Here is a 19,082-nt window from a genome sequence, read left to right on the forward strand (position 1 = left end):
GGAGAACCCAAAAAATAAAAAAACTAAGGTTAAGTAAAGGAAGTGGTAGTAGCAGTGGCCGACCCTTTCAAGAGACATGGACTGAGATGTATGGCTTTATAGAAAAAAATGGCAGATCATTTTGCATTCTATGTACTGAAACGGTAGTAAATGGTGGAATACAAATAGACATTTTGAAACTAATCATTCCCAGCTCTTGGAAAAAAGTGAGGATGAAAGGAAGGAATACATTTCCAGGCAGCTACATCTTTATAACAACCAATCTAATTCCATCCTTAAATTTATGAAAGGCTCTACAAATTTAACATCTGCAAGTTTGAGCATTGCTCACTCTATAGCTCAGCATGGAAAAGCACTCAGTGAGGGAGAATTTATTAAAGAAACTCTCCTAAGATGTGCACCAGTTCTATTTCACGATATGCAGAATAAAGATGCAATTATTAAGAGAATATCTGAGTTACCACTCAGTAGAAATATCATAAAAGACCGAATAATGAGACTGAACACAAAAGTACAACATCAATTAAAGAGAGACATAAGGAAGTGTAAATATTTTTCGATCTCTCTTGATGAAACTACTGATGTCACATCACATGCTCAGTTGGCCATTATTGGTCGATATTCTGGAATATTCTGGAATATCATTGGTCTCACAATGAGAGAAGAGTTGATAAAGTTAGTATCAGTGTCAACAAGTAAATCAGGAAGCGAAATATGTAAGGTTGTTATACAAACATTTCGTGACCTAAGCATTGATATCTTTAAAGTTGTGTCAGTGACGACAGATGGGGCACCAAATAGGGTGGGGAAAAAAGTCGGATTTGTCAAATTGTTTACAGAAGCTATTGGACATCCGATTGTGCCTTTTCATTGTATTATCCATCAGGAGGCTTTATGTGCCAAAGCAGGATTCACCGACTTAAACGACTTAATGGCAGTTGTTACAAAAATAGTTAACTTAATAGCTGCTCGCTCCCTTCCCAAGCGAGAATTTTCGGCACTTTTACTGGAGGTTGATTCCACCTACAGTGGACTGCTGATGTACAATAATGTAAGATGGCTGAGCCGAGGCAAAGTTCTTGAGCGCTTTGAAGAAATTAAGGTATTTCTTGACGATAAGGATCTGGGAAACTTTCCTCAGCTTAATGATAAGTGGGTCAACACTCTGATGTTTTTTACAGATCTCTCTGTTCATATTAATGAACTGAACTTAAAGTTATAAGGTTTTGGCAAAAGTATTGACGTTATGTTTGGATACATAAAAGCTTTTGAAAGTCAAGTTAAAATTTTCAAGCGAGATGTAGAAACTAAAACTTATAAGTATTTTCCTCGAGTAACAAAGTATTTTGAGAAGGCCAGTGTAGCTGTACAAAATGAAATGGAACTCTTGCATATGAAGTACCAGCATGTTTTAGACTCGTTACTTGACCAGTTTAGTGATAGACTTAGTCAATTTAGAAGTCTAGAACAGACCATGAAAATAATTAAGTATCCTGATGTAGTAGTCTACAGTAGTTTGGAATTAAATGGTTTCCAATGGATGCAAATTGATGATTTGGAGATGCAACTTGCAGAATTTCAAGACAGTATCTGGGCTCAGGTGTTTGTCGACTTGAGGTCAAAGCTTGAGAATCTGGAAAGGTGCCGCTTGGAGAATCAAGAGGAGTGCCACTACGAACAGGAAATTTGGAGTGCCTGGAACTGACTACTAGACACTTTTAGCACCCAGAAAAATATAGCAATGGCTTTACTCACAATTTTCCCTCTACATACTTTTGTGAGGCCTTATTCTCAGTGTTAAATAATATCAAAACCAACAAAAGAAACAGATTGACAGATGAAGTTAGTAGCGCTTGCTTGGGCCTGAAGTGTACAAAATACCAACCTTCAATTGAAGATTTAGCCAATGAAATTCAGCAACAAAAAAGTCACTAATAGGCAGGTTAGTTAAAGAATTCCCCCTCCCCCTCACTTATCTTAGTTCACGGCACCCCACACATGCTAAATAATATCAAGACCAACAAAAGAAACCGACTGACGGATGAACAAAGTCACTAAGCAGGTAAGTTAAATATTTAGTTTTTGGTTTATTAAATACAATTATATATAACAATTATACATTTATGTTATTTAAACTATAAATATCGCGAAATAATGTTTTTTTCCTCAAAGTGACACACTACTCGAGTTATACTCAGTTTTTTGGCAAAGTTTGACACACCAAGCTCAAAAGGTTGCCCATCACTGCCCTAGGTTGAGTTTTCTTGTTGGCTTCAGATTGATGGCAACAATCTTTTATTGATACCATACATATAAGACAACATCTTTCCTAATTTAACAGGCCACTTTGATTTGGACATTACTTAGATATATCTATTTTCTCATTTTAGTTAATGCTACTTTCTGGTTCTTGTTTGTAGCTGAAGTAGTGGTGACTTGGTTTCCTAGGTCTTATGGGAAACCTTAATTTAGAATATTTCTTCCTAATGAACAAACTTTAAATATAATAAAAAGCACGTCTATCCATATTACACTGGAAAAAAAAGAACAGGATTTTAGAATACGTGAGGGGAGAGTGTCTTACAATCAGCAAATTCACATAAGAAATCTAATTATAAATATACCTACAACACTATTAGCCAGCTCAGTAACTTTGTACCTGGCAATGAATTTGACAAGCTTCTATATTTATCAGTCATACGAGAAAGTGAAACAACTGTTGAGCTCTAAACATCTCAGAAAACTTAAAGATAGCACCTTCCTTCTAAGGCAATTTGATAATAACAAAAGAGAATAAAAGTTCCCCAAATTCCTTTATTCTCTTGAAACAGCTGTATACAATGCTAGATACCTGTTAGGTGCGCCTTTATTTTCTCAGTCATAATATGAAAAAACTAATTGTTTCAGTAGTATTTTTGTTTACGACTAAGTAGGTCAAAAGTTATCACCTATTTATTTGGAAGATGCAAACTGCAAGGTCTAATTAACTCACTAATAATTTTGCCTCAATACTAGTGCCTAAAATGGACTGAAATCCACAAAAACAATAACTGTTACCACAAAGAAATAATAAACTATACAACAAGACTTAAATTAAAAAGTTTATTAGCTTCTCTTGAAATTTAAGAAACAATGTCCACATACTGTATATACTCTTACTAGGAGTAAATATTTGTGAAACTCCCTGGAAGACACTGGCAATAAGGATGGAAAACTAAAACTTTCACGCCTTTGTCTTCTAATAAAATGTAAAAAACAAAAACAAAAAGAGCTTAATAATAAATACTGTAGTGCTTAAATGCCTGGGCTCTCGTAATAAATGGCCTGGCATTGAAACCTCACTTCTCTACTTACAATGAAGTGATCTTGGGCATGTGACTTAACATCTCTGGCCTGTTTTCTTTTCTTTTTTTTTAAAATCTATTGTTGAAAGTATTACATATGTTCCCTATTTTTCTCCATTAAGCCCCTCTAATTCACCCAGCACCCTGCCCCAGGCTTTCACCACTACTGATTGTGTCCAGGGGTTATGAATATATGCATACAAGTTGATCTCTTCCCACCCACCCACCTACACCCCCCTTTCCTCTTAGATTTCTAAAACGAAATACCAATAGTACCTTTTTCATAGGCTTATTTTGAGGATTACAAGATTTACATATAAATAAATTGCACTTAGAAGAATATCAGACATCAAGTAAAATCTGTCTTAGCCATTTTTATTGCCAAAAGTGTTCTTTTTTTGTGATATTTGACAACCATAAAAAATTGGAAATAAATAGAATGTCCAATATTATGGGGACTATAAAGTAACATAGCAGATCTACATAATGGTTATGATATAATACTATTCAAGAAAGAAGAAATCTTGTGTATAGTTTCATAATTTTGTATGATTTCATCTATGTTAAATTAGTCATACAAAAACCACAAAGAAAATATAGTCAAGTGTTCAACATATCTATTTCTGTGTAACACTAAGGATAATTTTTATTTCACCTTTAAAATTTTAAGATTCTCCCCCCCCATACAAAATTCTATAATATACTGTATTGCTTCTGAAATTAGAAAAAAAAAAGTTCTTAAAAAAATTACCACTTTGGGGGTTAGGTTGGGAGAGGGATGAATAGGTGGAACACAGCAATGATGGGAACGTGTTATTATACATTTGTCCACACCCATAGAATGCTGACTAGCAAGGGTGAACCATAATGTAAACTGCAGACTTTGGGTGAAAATGATGTGTCAATGTAGGCTCATCAACTATAAATAAATGTACCCCTCTGGTGGGAGATGTTGATAATGAAAGAGGCTATACATGTGTGGGGATATAGGATATATGGGAAATGTCAATTTTGCTCCAAACCTAAAACTTCTCTAAAAAAAATATAAGTAAATAAAGTCTTAATGAAATAAATAATTAAATTTATTTTTTAAAGAAAAAAATTTCCTTTTTTGTTTTCTAGTATGTTATTTTTCAGCTTGATATCAGTTTTATACATTTCAATCAGAACTGAATCAGCAGTCTATTGGAATTTTACCCCTCTAATTCTCAAAAATCGCCTATGGAATTTTTTATGATTACTTCTATAGAAGTTTCTGTAGTTAAATTTATTTGGGGAAAATATATTTTACTCAAACATTCATTCTATCTTTTCTCCTACAGTTTGATTTAAATACCTAAGATCCTCAGAGCAGTAATGGTAGAAAAAAAAACCACATAATCCGGGTAACAATAAAACCTATTAGATTGGTTTTATTATCTATTATTTCACTATTACTTGAAGCAAACATTTGTTTCTTACTTTAAGCTGCTTGAATTTCTTATCAATTAATTCTCTGAGTCTTGGATGGTTCTATGCATTGGCAATAAAGACAGTAAAAGATGGTTATTGGTTATTTTTATTTTCTCAGTATCGTTCTGCATTTCCAGTAACATGATAAGCCATCATGCTTAAGAAAAGAAAACTTAGAAAGCATTTTAGCATTTGGTAAACATACTCTAGTTTGGGATGTAGACTGTTGAATTGAGTAGTAAAAAACGGCTATTGCTACAACTGAATGAACTGAGCAATTTCACTCATTCACAACTTTAGCACTTGGAAAACAATAGAGATTATTCTTTTTAATTTGTCTTTATAATGAATTTTACATGCACAGACTCATGAACCAAAAAATGGTAGGATTTCCTACAGTGATAAACTAAACGACTTTTTAAAGCTAAACCATAAAAAAAATAACACACACACACACACACACACACACTTAAAAACAAAAATATATTGAAAATAATTGTTAATTCTGTTTTCATCAGCCCCCAAATGGATTGTTTCCTATGGGTTTTCAAACTTTTCAATATTAAACTTATGTTTAATTTGTTTCTGTTTATGAAAAATCATGGACGCTCTCCAATCCACAGCCACAATGCTGACACACCTTCCCACCCATGAAGTCCATGAGTGATCCCAGGGCACTGATCTTAATTGGTTCCCCGGTTCCTACATGATAGTTTTGTCTACTCAGAAGGTTTAGCCATATATACATATACTAGAGGCCCGATGCATGAAATTCCTGCAAGAGTAGGCAGGCCTTCCTTCCCCCGGCTGCCGGCACCGGCTTCTCTCTGGCACCTAGGACCCGGCTTCCCTCCAGCTGCTGGCAGGCACCCAGGACCCTGGCTTCCCTCACAGCCGGGGCGGACTGCCTCGGCCCTTGAAATCCCCGCTTCATCTGGAAGGTCATCTGGAAGGATGTCTGGTCTAATTAGCATATTACACTTTTATTATTATAGATATCTTCAACGCACAGAGCAACCTTGTCACTTAAAATTATAAATTGAGACACTGTGAAAATTTTCCAGGTTATAATCAGTCTAAACTAAAATAGAATTCACCTAAAGCAGCAATGAATTTTGATTCCAAATAAAAGGCTGTTTATTATATATTTCAATTTCTCTCTAACTAATGAGATCTGTGGTCCCACATTAACACCAACATTTGATACAAAACAGTTCACCAGTGAGTTCTTCATAAAAGAACAGGCAAATTGGTTTCTAAAGATGTCAGGTTATTTGAGAACTATTTTTAAAAAGCAATGGGTCTGTTTTCTACATTTCTAAAAATGGATGATCCCACATCTAAAAACCAGCAATAGTTAATTTTACTCCTAAAACTCTAGAGTTTCACCACTATTTTTTTTTTCAGTGTAGAAAAAAAGCAACATGGATTAATCTTGTATTAACTCCCTATTCATTCCTATTTCTATTTCCTGTTAATTCCTTCTCCTCTCTATCTTTTCAAATCTTATCCACATCTCAAAGGAAGATCCAAAATTTTCCTTTCTGACCTTCCATTTCCCCAAAGAACTTATCCTTCACAAAAATATCCAGTATTTAGTTTTAACACTTGGGATCTTTTGTATATGGCATTGATCTTTTTGTGTTAATCATGGAAATCTGAGTAAATTTTTTCTTAAAATTTATATCTCACCATCTTTTTATTTATTTATTTTTTTAAATATATTTTATTGATTTTTTACAGAGAGGAAGAGAGAGGGATAGAGAGTTAGAAACATCGATGATAGAGAAACATCGATCAGCTGCCTCCTGCACAACCCCTACTGGGGATGTGCCCACAACCAAGGTACATGCCCTTGACCGGAATCGAACCTGGGACCCCTTAGTCCGCAGGCTGATGCTCTATCCACTGAGCCAAACCAGTTTCAGCTCACCATCTTTTTAAAGCTTCTCTTTATCAAAGGCTTATCGTACTACTAAGTACATAGCAAGTATTGGTTTATTAATCTACATATACTCACTCTTATTCTCAATTCTGCTTTCGTTCCCCTATGAGATCATAGTGAGAGTGGCCACTAAAAGCAGTAATGCCTTTTTACTCTATTGATGTTCAAAGACATAATAAATGCATCACAAACTAATCTTTTGCGCACACTGAGACTAGAAATTATAATTTATTCATCTTGGTAACACTAAAAGATAATATAGCATATAGCAGGTGCTGAATAAATAGGTTGAATTATACTTAAGGCTTTCCATTATAGTACAGAAGACTAATACACCCCTATTATTTCTGAAAAGTCAAGTTATTTGAGGTTTCACTAAATTCTGAGGGCAGAATAAAACTGCTCTTAAACTTTGTAGTAATCCTGTTCCTCTTCTTTCAATATATAATGTAATTATAAATGATTAAGTAATTCTGAAATAACCAGTCATAAAAAACACCCAAAGTAATAATGGAATTTTGTTACTAATTATTGGCATTGCAATAAGCTACTATTATGTTCAAATCGACCATACTAGCTGAATTTTCAGGTTAAATAAGGTTCAGAAAACTTCTAAAAAGAAAACCAATTTCAAAATAACCTGAAACAAAAGTCCAATACTGTTGGTGAAGAGTTTATGCAAAAATAAAAAGCAGAATATTTAAAAAAATATGTTGCACTTTAGATAGAATAAAAAAGCAGAAAAGTAAAACAAGTATCATATTTTCACTGATACAGCGATCTAGTCATAATAACTTTTTAATTTCTAACTTCTGTTCTAATTTAATAAGAGTTCTCTGCTCACATATCAAAATATACTAAGGCCTAAAAACACAGCATTGCCAATATAGGAATTAGAATTCTAAATATGAGAGTTTATATTCAATAAATGCCAATGATAAACTGTCAGAATGTTGAGTATAACAACTGATGGATTTATAGTGACACTTATATTTATAAGTCATAACTATAGAGACCAATAAACTACATCAAAGACATTTTCAGTCACATGTGCAGTATTATCTTTAAAAGATAAATGCTGGACAACTGCAAAAGGTTACAGGTTAAATATGCCCTATAAATATTTTGTTCTTGAAATACCTATCATTATATTATATAAATAGCCAATGTTTCCAGATTCAGCCATAGTATAATACAATTCCATCTGCAGACCTAGGCTGATGACATCCTCGCAAAAATAATTAACCATCACAGCACATCATTTATCACTCATAAATTTCACTCTCAGGGGTGAGATTTTTACCCCAACAGGCCCTGGCAGCCAATCAAACTTCCAAAGCATCAAGCAAAATTTTATCTCTAGATCTGTTTAGAAGGCAGATCCTTTCATTTACTTGGCTGCACATTATTTATGTTTTTTCGTTCCTTTTATAAACTACCTGTTTCCCTCCTTAAATATTCTCCAGTAAATGAAAACACAGAAAGAGTAAAAGGAAGAGATATTCACGGACTCCTTGATTTATTTCTTTGTGATCCTAACCAAGAGCCTTAGGGAGGTTAAAAGTTTCCCTATAGCTCTACACGATCTCCCAATATTTACAGAATAACGAGGCAAAACAGCACCAAGACCATGTGCAGTCTCTTGTCATTTATTCTGTCTCAAGTAGGCAATGAAGTGACACATCATAAGAAAGGATGTGCCCAGAGATGCAGAATGTGATTGACTACCTTTCTCTTAAGCTCAACCTCCTCAATAAGACAGTAACTATGTTACGTGCTGATGTAGGTTTCCCACAGGCCACCCCCCTTAGAAACCTCAGCAACTATAAAGCACAATTCTGCCAAAAGGAACATGCCCAAATTTGTTCATTTTTACAACGCCATAATGTTTCAGATGAAAACACAGCCTGCCAAAAATGTCAAATGAAAGGATAACAAAGAAATGAACAGCATCTTTAGACTTGAATTTCAATGCATAAACTCGCCATCTGTCAACCAGTTGTGAAGTAATGATCCCGGAGAAGCCCTGCAAACATGAACAAGTTTTATCCTCACATCTATCAGCGATATCCATCTCCACTCCCAGGACCGCAGCAGTGATTACGTTCTGTCTGTGGAACACCTACGGGAATGGCATGTGCCATGGCAAACAGAACTCTGCCTATGAATGGGCCATTTCAACAGACTTGCATTTGGTCATAGAAGTAATGGGGATTGGGGAGAGGAAGGGTGGGTGGGGGTGGTAGGTGGGGACCACGCTTTCCTCACATTTGGGTTGGAAACTGGACAGAGGAGGTTAATCTCTAGAGGCCAGACTTCCAAACAACCTTCAATTTCCTCCCACTGGGTCTCAGAAACAAGATTACAATTTTGGACCCAGACTGCATCCCCACCCCTTCCCGCCTCTGCACCACCACCACCTCAGAAGTTACAGTCTTCGCTCTGGAGCAACTGCGGGGTGCGTACTCCCAGACGGAGCAGCACACCGGGCGCCCATTCGGTAGCAGAACAGTGGGCTCGGACTCTGCCGCCAGCTCTGCGACTCCACCAGCTGCCAGCCGGCTCCCCAGCCGGCTCGCGGAGACCCACCCCTCCGAAGCCAGTCTTCGCCCCAGCCTGGAGCGGCAGCCTCCTCTGCGCAGCTCAGCCCAGCTACTGCCTCCGCTCCTTTCTCTCCGGAGGTGGGAGGGCAGAAGTGGAATAGATGGGGAGCGGGAAAGAACCAAAACAGTCCCGGTTCCCAAGAGCAAGTGGCAAGACCCTGACACACACACACACACACACACACACACACACACACACACGCACACGCACACGCACACACACACCACTGGTGCGCCAAGCTCCCCAGGTTCAATGCCAAGTGGGAGAAAAGAAGGAAGGGGGTGGGGGAGAGGCCCAGAGTTACTAGGAGAGACATTCGGAGGAGGGCAAGAGATGCCTCCGAAAGTGAGGAAGTCCCAGACCCCCTGCACATCCCCAAGTCTGGGCTCTCCTGCCAGCAACCGGGTTCCCTTCTTTCCAGCGGGGCTCAGGGGGCGGGGAGGAGAGCTGGAGCCCAGCTTCCCCCAGGCTGCCCTCCCCGGCCTGGCCCAGGGCCCGGAACCCGGCCCCCCTTCGGCTCCGGCTTGGGGAGGCTGCCAGGCTGGGACAACTTGCCAAAGGACCCCAAGGGAGCAGGAGGGCAGGAGAGGAGCCTCTCGCACGCTCCGGGCCGGGCTGCTCATTTCTCCCTCTGCCGACACACCCCCGTGATCCCCCTCCCCCGACATGACACACACACACACACACACACACACACACACACACACACACACACACACACACATCCGGAGACCGGCGCGCGCTCAGCCCTCCCACTATCCCAGGTCCATCGATTAAAACACTAGTTGATTTCTTCCTGATTTTTTTTTAAAAAAAAGTACAGCAACTCTTCTCAGGAGTCGCCGGAGCAAAGAAAAGTCCGACTGCAGGCTTCTGACTCTAGTTTCCTCGGAATTAAGAAATCGGGCGGTCCCTAGTGAAACCCGGACCGACACCCCAAGGGGGGCCAACGGGGACGAACCCCCTTCCCCACCCCGGCGGCGCCTCTCACCTCCTTGAGTTCCTTGGCCACGTCCTTCAGGTCGCCCAGGACTAGTTCCAGATCCTCCACGATGATCTTGATCTGTTCCTTCACCTTGGTTTTGGAGCCTGCCGGCGGTCCCTCGGCGAGAGAGGACGAGGCGGGGGTCCCCTTGGACGTGGAGGACATTCTTCGGGGCCAAACGGGGCAGGTCAGCGGAGGCGGGCGAGCGGAGGCTGCTGCGCGCCCCCGTCCCTGGCGCTGCTGCGACCGCTGCCGCCCCGGTCCCCCAACATCTTGGAAGCACTCTGAGCCGCGGCGGGCGGCTGCGCTCGGCGCTCAGCCCGGCGGCCGCACCGCGGTGCTGCCATCAACTCCCCGAGACGCGGCGCTCGGCGCGGGGCTGCAGACGGGCGAGCAGCGCGCCTGCGCCTCCTCCCGCCACCGCCCGCCGCGCCGCCCGCGCACACCCGCGCCTGCTCCCCGCCCCGAGCGGGGATGCCGGCCGCGGCGCCCACGGCTGTCAGCTGCAGTCCCCGCGGCGGCGCTTCCCCCCGGGATCTCTCCCAGAGCCCCTGGGCCTCAGAGAGCGGGGAGACAAGTTCCTGTCTTGCCCACCCCCATGTCTGGATCTTGAAAAGCCCCCACCACCGCAGCCTGCTGTCTGTCTTCTCACATCTAGACTAGGTTCGCCCCACGCTTTCAGATCAATTCAGAAAGTCGCATGCAAAGGGTCGAGAGTTGGATTCGGGGTCAGTAACGCGACCCTACGCGTTTATCCGGGACCAAAGTATGCCCAGAAGGCCTCCACTCATTCTCAGAGGGACTAAGAGTTCCACAGAGGTGTTCTTACTTCTGCAGAAATAAATAGCGACCGCTCACCCCCCCTGGAATCATGAAATCAAGCAGTGTTCTTGAAAGAGGTTGCCCAACCCTGTGGATTCCACAAAACGAACAGCGGGTTTATTAATTTGAAGTCCCCACACCAAAAATCCCCTGGAAGACTGTCTGAGTCATCTTGGCTGTACTTATCTGGGACAGAGATCCTTTTTTTTTTTTTCTTTCTATTTTTTTTTTTTTTAACTGTCCTTCCTCTTTTCGTGACCTATGCTGATGTATGTTTTGGCCAGAGGAGAAAAGTACCCTGTTTGGATCTCCTCTAGAAGGAGCTGAATAAGAACTTGCCTGGGACTTTTCTTCCCTTTTTCTTTCCCTCCCTCCATTTCAAATCTCTTGCTATTAAATAAATAGGAAATAACTTCCTGATGGTTCTGTCAAAAGGACCCAGGGAGGGGAATTAATGGAAAGCCTTCAGTTCCATTCTCAGTAGGTAGCTACCGTTTTCATTACCTAAGTTTTAATTTCCTCAGTAGCAAACCCATGGGTTATTAGCTACTGACCTGGCAGACCGGTTTCTTTTATTTTCTTCTGGGCACACTACTCCAAATCATTATTTTAATAGGTTTTGAATTCTGGTCATGTCTTAGTAGGGCTTTCTGCTTCTTGCTTCTCACACGCCAGGTCTACCCAACACACTTCTATTGCATGAAGAAAATCCTGACCGCTCTCCTCTTCCCAGTTCCTTAAGCCCCTCATAATCAATCACTGTCTTCATTCTGAACAATTCATCTTGACACAATCTTTGGGAGTCATATTTGAAATATGAAATAAAAAAAGGAGACAACAAAATTAAAAATAGAAACTTAGAAGTGGTGTCAAATGAATAACAGCATTGAAAAGTCAGTGGAAAGAGAAGGTGGAAAACAGAGGCTGCTGGAAGGGAATTAGAATAAAGAAAGAATAAAAGAACCAGTGTGCAGTAGGCAAATTGGAGAGAAGAAAAGAGATGAAGTAATTACAAGTGTTAAATGAATAATATGCTTCAGTTCTTTGAGGTTGGGATAAAATATTTTTTAAGTTATTTTATCTCTGCAGGTCCTTCTTTAGTTGATAAAGATGTAACAGTAGAAATAATTGTACCATGGTTACAAACTCCCACACGGGAAATTCCTGATCTTTAATGATATCCTTATTTTTCGTATCTGAATAAAGATGAATGGTCAGAAATAATAGGAGATGATATGGGAGAGATGAGAAGGTGCTACTCCTCTAGATTTGAATATCTGACTTTTGGGAATACTGCTGAACTCTTTGTAGGCAAGTGAATAGGAAAACTCCAAAACCTCAAAATAGAATGACTTCAGGGAAGAATATTGAAGAAGAGGAAATTGGTATTTTCCTTCCCACTGATAAAATAACCATCTGACAGTATAAGAATATTTCCATGATACTATGAATTACCTTATCTAAAGATTGAAAACAATTTATTGTCCTACAATATTTATTGTTATTAACGAACCAAACTATGCTGTCTTAAAATCCAATCATAATTATTTCTCTAAAACATACCATCCACATCACCATTTACTCCTAAATAATGGCTATCATCTATCTATATCCATATCTAAATACAGTATGGAATTAACTGAGAAGGAAAAGTTAAATTTGGCTTCCAAACCCAAACTGGAAAGCTAGTAGGACCCCAGCAGTGGTAGCTTTCACTATCTTCCAGTCATTAAGCAGCATGGGTAAAATATTCAGAAAAGAGGAAATTTTATAAAGAGAGTTAAAAATATTGAGGGGAAGGAGGCAGGATGAAAGTGACACATGGACAAATAAAATTTATTTATTCCCTATTTTTTATTAATCCTATGGAAAAATCATTTATTTTTGACTCATCTTATACTCTCTCTCAGAGATGAGTATATATGATGTTTTAAAGCCAAATTACGGGGACCGAAGAATAAAAGTGATACCTAATAAAATGTCTGACGAATCTGTCCATAAACATATGTACCAATGCTAGCTGCAAATGAATGCATATTCAAACCGTATCACTTAACTTAGAACAAATATTTCTAAATAGAAAAGGAAGGTCTTACATATAGAAGTGATTGTGTACCAAGCATTTTATTCTTTCTTTAGTCATCATTTTCTGAGTTTTGCAGTAGGAAAGTTTGGATAATTATAGGAGATCATCTGATATCTTTTTTTTAGTTACAAGCATTTAAAAGTATTCTTGTGTATGTGTGTGTGTGTGTGTGTGTGGGTGTGTGTGTAATATATATTGCAATTGATCTCTAATAACCTGCACAAGGAAATGCTATGACACTGATATAATTTTTAATTCACAAAGAGTTCAGCAGTATTCCCAAAATATTTTGTCCCATTTTTGTTCACAGTGGCTTTTATTGATATACCACCCTAATAACACTCATCAGTTCTCAAGAAGAGTAGATATGCATAATATCACTCTCAATAGAGACTTTTGGTTTTCTTTCTTTTTCTTTTGTGTGAACTTAATTTATGTTTGTAAAAGTTAATGATGTTATTAGAGCTGTTTGAAAACTTGAAGGGGGAGGGGATGACCGCGTTGTCTGATCAAAATAGCTTTAACTGTGGGATGGGGGTGGAGAGTGGCAGAGAAGGACATGAAAGTCTAAAAGAGAAAATGTTGTTGTTGAAATGCAACAAAGAGGAAATTAGAAAATTTATCCTTATATACATTGATTATTTACATATTGTGTAGGTCTGGCAGTGGTTCTCAAACTTTGGCATACATTAGAGCTTATTAAAACAGATTGCTGGACCCCACCCCTTAGGGTATGTAATCCAGCTTGTCTGGGGTAGAGTCTGCAATTTGTAATTTAACCAGTTTCTAGACTCCTGGAAAGGGACCACATTCTGTAAGTTAAAAGAAAACTTCAGATTTCTTTTTAGCTAGAATAAGCCTTAAAGATCATCTAGTTGTATCACTTTATATTATGTTTCACATCTAGGGAATATAATTGGGAGCTGGAATCCTATGTTAATTCATATCTTTTTGTCTGGAGAATGTCTCCTTTTTATGTAGCAACTGCTTTTGACATAATGGCTACCTATGATAAATGCATATTGGTAAAAACAAAACAAAAAAGTGATCTAGAAGTTTAAATATAAATACTCATTATAGTATACTGAGTAATTAGAACTGTGTTTATGGCAAAGTAGCTGCTCAATAAATACTTGAAAAGGAAATGAATGAATCAATAAAGTGTTGCCATTTCTGTGTATTTTAAGATTAATTCAACAAATAAATGTTTTAACAGTAGAAATTAACCAAATTTATTATGAATTTTATGTGGGTGCTCCATAAGGATATGGGACCCCTCAAAAATTACTTTTTAAATGACTACTCTAGGCAAGTATCTACGCTATGGAATAGATAGATATGCCACTAGTTTTAGCAATACTTTCAGCAGGAACAATTAGATAATTTTTCACATGACTCTAATATAAAGTGAGATTACTACACAGTATCTCTCTTGCCCTCCTTTCCAACTGTAGTCAATTTATTTTACCTGACCTTCAAAGTCAATATACACTTGAGGTTGTTTTTTTTTTTTAACCTTTATCCATATGACAGAAACTGAACTTTTTTTATATTAACAAAGGGAATTGTCTCATAGCTGAACCATAGAAGGCTAGGATAGCAATATCTTCAAATAGTACTGGAGTCAGAATTTCTCGGACTATTTCTTTCTGTCTCTATATACCATCACCATTTGGTGGATTGGCTTCTTTATCTTAGACAGTTTTTCCATAAGGTTAACCTTGACCCCTAGTTCACATCTTCAACATCTTGCAATTAGAAAAGATAGAGATCATCACAGCAAGCTCCCAGGAGGGGACTTTGACAGGTCTAACTTAGGGCATGGCCATACACCTCAGTCAATCACTGTGACTGGGTCCATTGCAAAGCTGCTACTTCAGCTGTGCCATTCTTATAGAAAATGCATACATTTTATACAGTTGATTCTTGAACAATATGGATTTGAACTGTGCAGGTCCACTAATGGTCATATTTTTTTTCAATAAATACATTCATCCCTTCATATTTGTGGGTTTCACATCCACAAGTTCAACCAACCATGGATCAAAAACAGTATTTTTGAATTGCCCACTGAATATTCCCACCCATAGATGGGAAATACTGTTTTCAATTCATGGCTGGTTGAATCAAAGAATGCCAAGGGCTGACTGTAGAGTCAAAAGTTATAAGTGGGTTTGCAACTGCCAGGGGCCTCAGTCCCCCAAACCCCCAGAGTTGTTCAAGGGTCAACAATATTTAATTACCATGCTTTTCCAGAAGGTGGCAGTAAAATGAGTTATTCTAACAAAATCTCTGTATATTATAATTTTTCTGCTACATGGAAGTAAAGTGTCTTCAGGAAGCAAAATCATTTTCAAATTCACATAAAGAAAGACATCATATAAATTAGTAATGATTCTGCTTTGGTCAATAACTGGTGGTGAAAAAGCATAATGACTGGTCCAACTTGGATAGAGCTGCCTACACCTGTGACCTACTTCTCCTCCAAAAGAGATGTGCCCCTGGAAAAATAAAAACAACAGACATCCGCCATATAGCCTTTGTACTTGATTATAGATCTTACTTTTTCCCTCATACTTATAGACATTTTGTAACTGTTTTTGCTTCCCAAAGGTAGCTTTATTCAAGTCTTAGAGTTGGCAGTTTACCCATACCAAGAACCACAAACCCCCTCATCCATTCCCATCTCAGGGGTCCAGCTCTAAAGACCTCACCTAGCCCAGGGCTACTAAAGTGTCCCATATGTGCAAGCAATCTATAATAATAAAAGCATAATATGCTAATTAGACCATCCTTCCGGACGACCTTTCAGATGAAGCTGGGGCTGCAGCCTTGGGATCGAGGCAGCTTCTGCATCTGTGAAGGCCTTCCTCTTGCACAAATTTTGTGCATTGGGCCTCTAATACTTAAATAATTACTTTCTTTCAGACAAGTTTTCATCAGTTTCCATTCATCCTGAAAACCTGCAACCTGTGCCTGACATCTAATTCTACCTCTGAGCTTCAAACTATGGAGCAAGTAAAGAGAGAACCTGAGACTTGCAATACTCAAGAACTCCTACTGATGTGACCAAAGAGGTGTTCTTAACTCATGATCAATTGCATATGGCTGGGTGGCTCAGTTGGTTGAGCACCATCCTGTAGGAGGTGCATAGTGGAGGCAACCAATTGATGCTTCTCTCACACATCAATATTTCTCTCTCTCTTCCTCTTTCTCTCTAAAAGTCAATAAAAACATCCTTTGGTGAGAATTAAACAAACAAACAAACATGGTCAATTGCCACTCTGCAAAGTTTAACAGTCTAATAGCTTCTTTCCATGAAAGGTGATTCAGCTGCAACCAAGGAAAACTTGCTGTTTTAGTAGAACCCAATACACCCTACTAGCACTAAGATAACTGAAAGTCCTACTCAATTACTCACGTGTCTGATTGTTTTAGTAGATACTTGGGAATCCCTGTCCTTATTAAGTTTCAGGGTTATTTTTCCCCCCAAGGAAGTGAGTCAGGGTGGACCAGGAAGCCATATTTGCTGTAATAAAGTCAGAGAGGACAGAGGAGTTGGAGGGGTTATACCCCTCTTGTTTATAATTCAGACCTTCAGAAATATAAAGCCATGCCCTGCCAAGTGTAAGGTGGCCACCAATGTTACCCACTGTATATGGCTAGATAGAGTATGCGCTTTCAGTTCCCCATCTGGAAATTGGGATGGAATGACCCAACTATGTAAATAGTCTAGAGAATTCTGAGTGATGCTAAAATATAAAGATTTAGTCACACTGCCAATCTGAGCTAGTGGACCTTGATACAATAATTGAGGTTCATAATGAAACTACTACTCTATTTAAATGGCATGCTGCTTCCACTTTTGCCCCTCTCTCTCACCAAATGCCTATGCCTCATGAAGGTGGGCTTCATAACAGCATTAGTGGCCATATAAGAAGGGGAAGGGGAAGAGGGAGAGGGAGAGGAAGAGGTAAGAGGCGGAGAGAGAGAGAGAGAGAGAGAGAGAGAGAGAGAGAGAGAGAGAGAGAGAAAATCTGTCCATGAGCATACACCAAGGAAAGGCCAAGTAAGGTCTTTGTGAAAAGGTAGCCATTTGCAAGCCAGGAAGAGAATCCTGGCGAGAAATTGAATGGGCCAACACCTTGATCTTAGATTTCCTAACCTGCAGAACTGTGAAAAAATAAATCTTACTTATTTAAGCCACCAAGTCTATAGTATTTTTTTTCTGAAAGCCCAACCTAACTAAGATTCATTTTGTTTTTCCAGCTTTATTGAAATATAACTGACATATAACACCTTGTAAGTTTAAGGTATATAACATGTTGCTTAATACATACATTGTAAAATGATTGCCACCATTGAGTTAGCTAACACCTTCATCTCATTATATAATTACTTTTTGTTGTTTTGAGAACATTTAAAATCTACTCTCTTAGCCACTTTTAAGTAAATAATACAGTATTATTAGTTAAAATCTCCATGCTGTATTTTAGATCTCCAAAACTTGTTTATCTTATAACTGTAAGTTTATACACTTTGACTAACATCTTCCCCCCTCCCCCCCACTCACCCCTGCTAAGCACCACACTTTCTGTTTCTATGAGTTTAGCTTTTTTAGAAAAAAAAAAAAAAGACAAATTCCACATTTGTCTTTCTCAGTTTGACTTATTTCACTTAGCATAATGCCCTCAAGTGTCAACCAAGTTAATGCAAATGGTAGGATTTCGGTCTTTATCATGGTTGAATAATACTCTACTATACACACACACACACACACACACACACACACACACACACACATACATATATATATACCGTATATCTTCTTTGACCCATTCATTCATTGAGGGACACTTAGGTTGTTTCCATAGCTTTGTTTTTGTGAATAATGGTTCAATGAACATGGAAGTACACATATATCTGATATCCTTATTTCATTTCCTTTGGGTATATTTTCAGAAATGCAATTACTGGCTACTATGGTAATTCTAAGATAGGTTTTGGTACTGAAAAAAGGGCTGCTGCTATAACAAATACCTAAAAATGTGGAAGCTGCTTTGGTACTGGCTAATAGGTAAAGGCTGGAGGTGTTTTGAGGTGCATGCTAGAACTATGGATGTTAGGATGATTCTGCAGAGGGCTCAGAAAAGAAGAGAGGAGAGCTGGAGAGAAAGCCTCTGTCTCTGCAGAGAGTACAAAAAAGGAAACAAAAACCTTTTGAGTTTATGTTTTTTGGAAGTTTTCATTCTAACATGTTTTGAAATATACTTAAAAGTCATGCTAAATATGGTAATGATGCATTTTGGTGGACTGAAGGTTAAAATAAGCAAAATGCATCTATCATATAGTATACAATCAAATGCCCATGGACTACTTCCCTCCAAGAATTGAAGTGTGCATGTGAATGGTATACTATTCAAAGACCAGGTTTTATTCTAAAAGTTCATGTATAAGAATAATCAACATCACAAAATAGGCAGATGCTTGCACTCTGATGGAAAACACTAATTACTAGTATAGCCAGAGTTTAGAAAATCTTAGAATTCAGGACTGGAAATGACCTTAAAAGCCACATAAACCAAACCTTTTCATCTCACTGATATAGACCCTGAGTTCAGAGAGATTACATGATTAGTAAGAAATCACAGACTCAAGAAATGACCAGAATCAGACCTTCTGATACTTGGTCATACATGGAACCCCAAAGGGTACAGATAGGACAAGAAAAAATTAGCTGCCCCTAAACTAACTACTTTGAAAGGATTGCATAATAATGAGGCATCTGTCCTTACCTTAAAAGGCCCCTATATCTTCAGACATATATCAATCTCTAGTACTTTA

General features: G+C 38.7%; 1 protein-coding gene across 1 annotated transcript in view; it reads right to left on the reverse strand.

Annotated features, from left to right (window-relative positions):
• LOC129148837 (protein Largen-like) overlaps positions 1-11,127 on the reverse strand; it is a 109,859-nt gene extending 98,732 nt beyond the window's left edge. The window contains exon 1 of the mRNA XM_054714969.1: positions 10,337-11,127. Coding sequence (XP_054570944.1) covers positions 10,337-10,495 — 159 coding nt within the window. The 5' untranslated portion in view covers positions 10,496-11,127. The remainder of the gene's footprint in view (positions 1-10,336) is intronic.
• Between the last annotated feature and the right edge of the window lie 7,955 nt (positions 11,128-19,082).

Source organism: Eptesicus fuscus, chromosome 4 (assembly GCF_027574615.1).
Source record: "Eptesicus fuscus isolate TK198812 chromosome 4, DD_ASM_mEF_20220401, whole genome shotgun sequence".
Taxonomy (NCBI): Eukaryota; Metazoa; Chordata; class Mammalia; order Chiroptera; family Vespertilionidae; genus Eptesicus; species Eptesicus fuscus.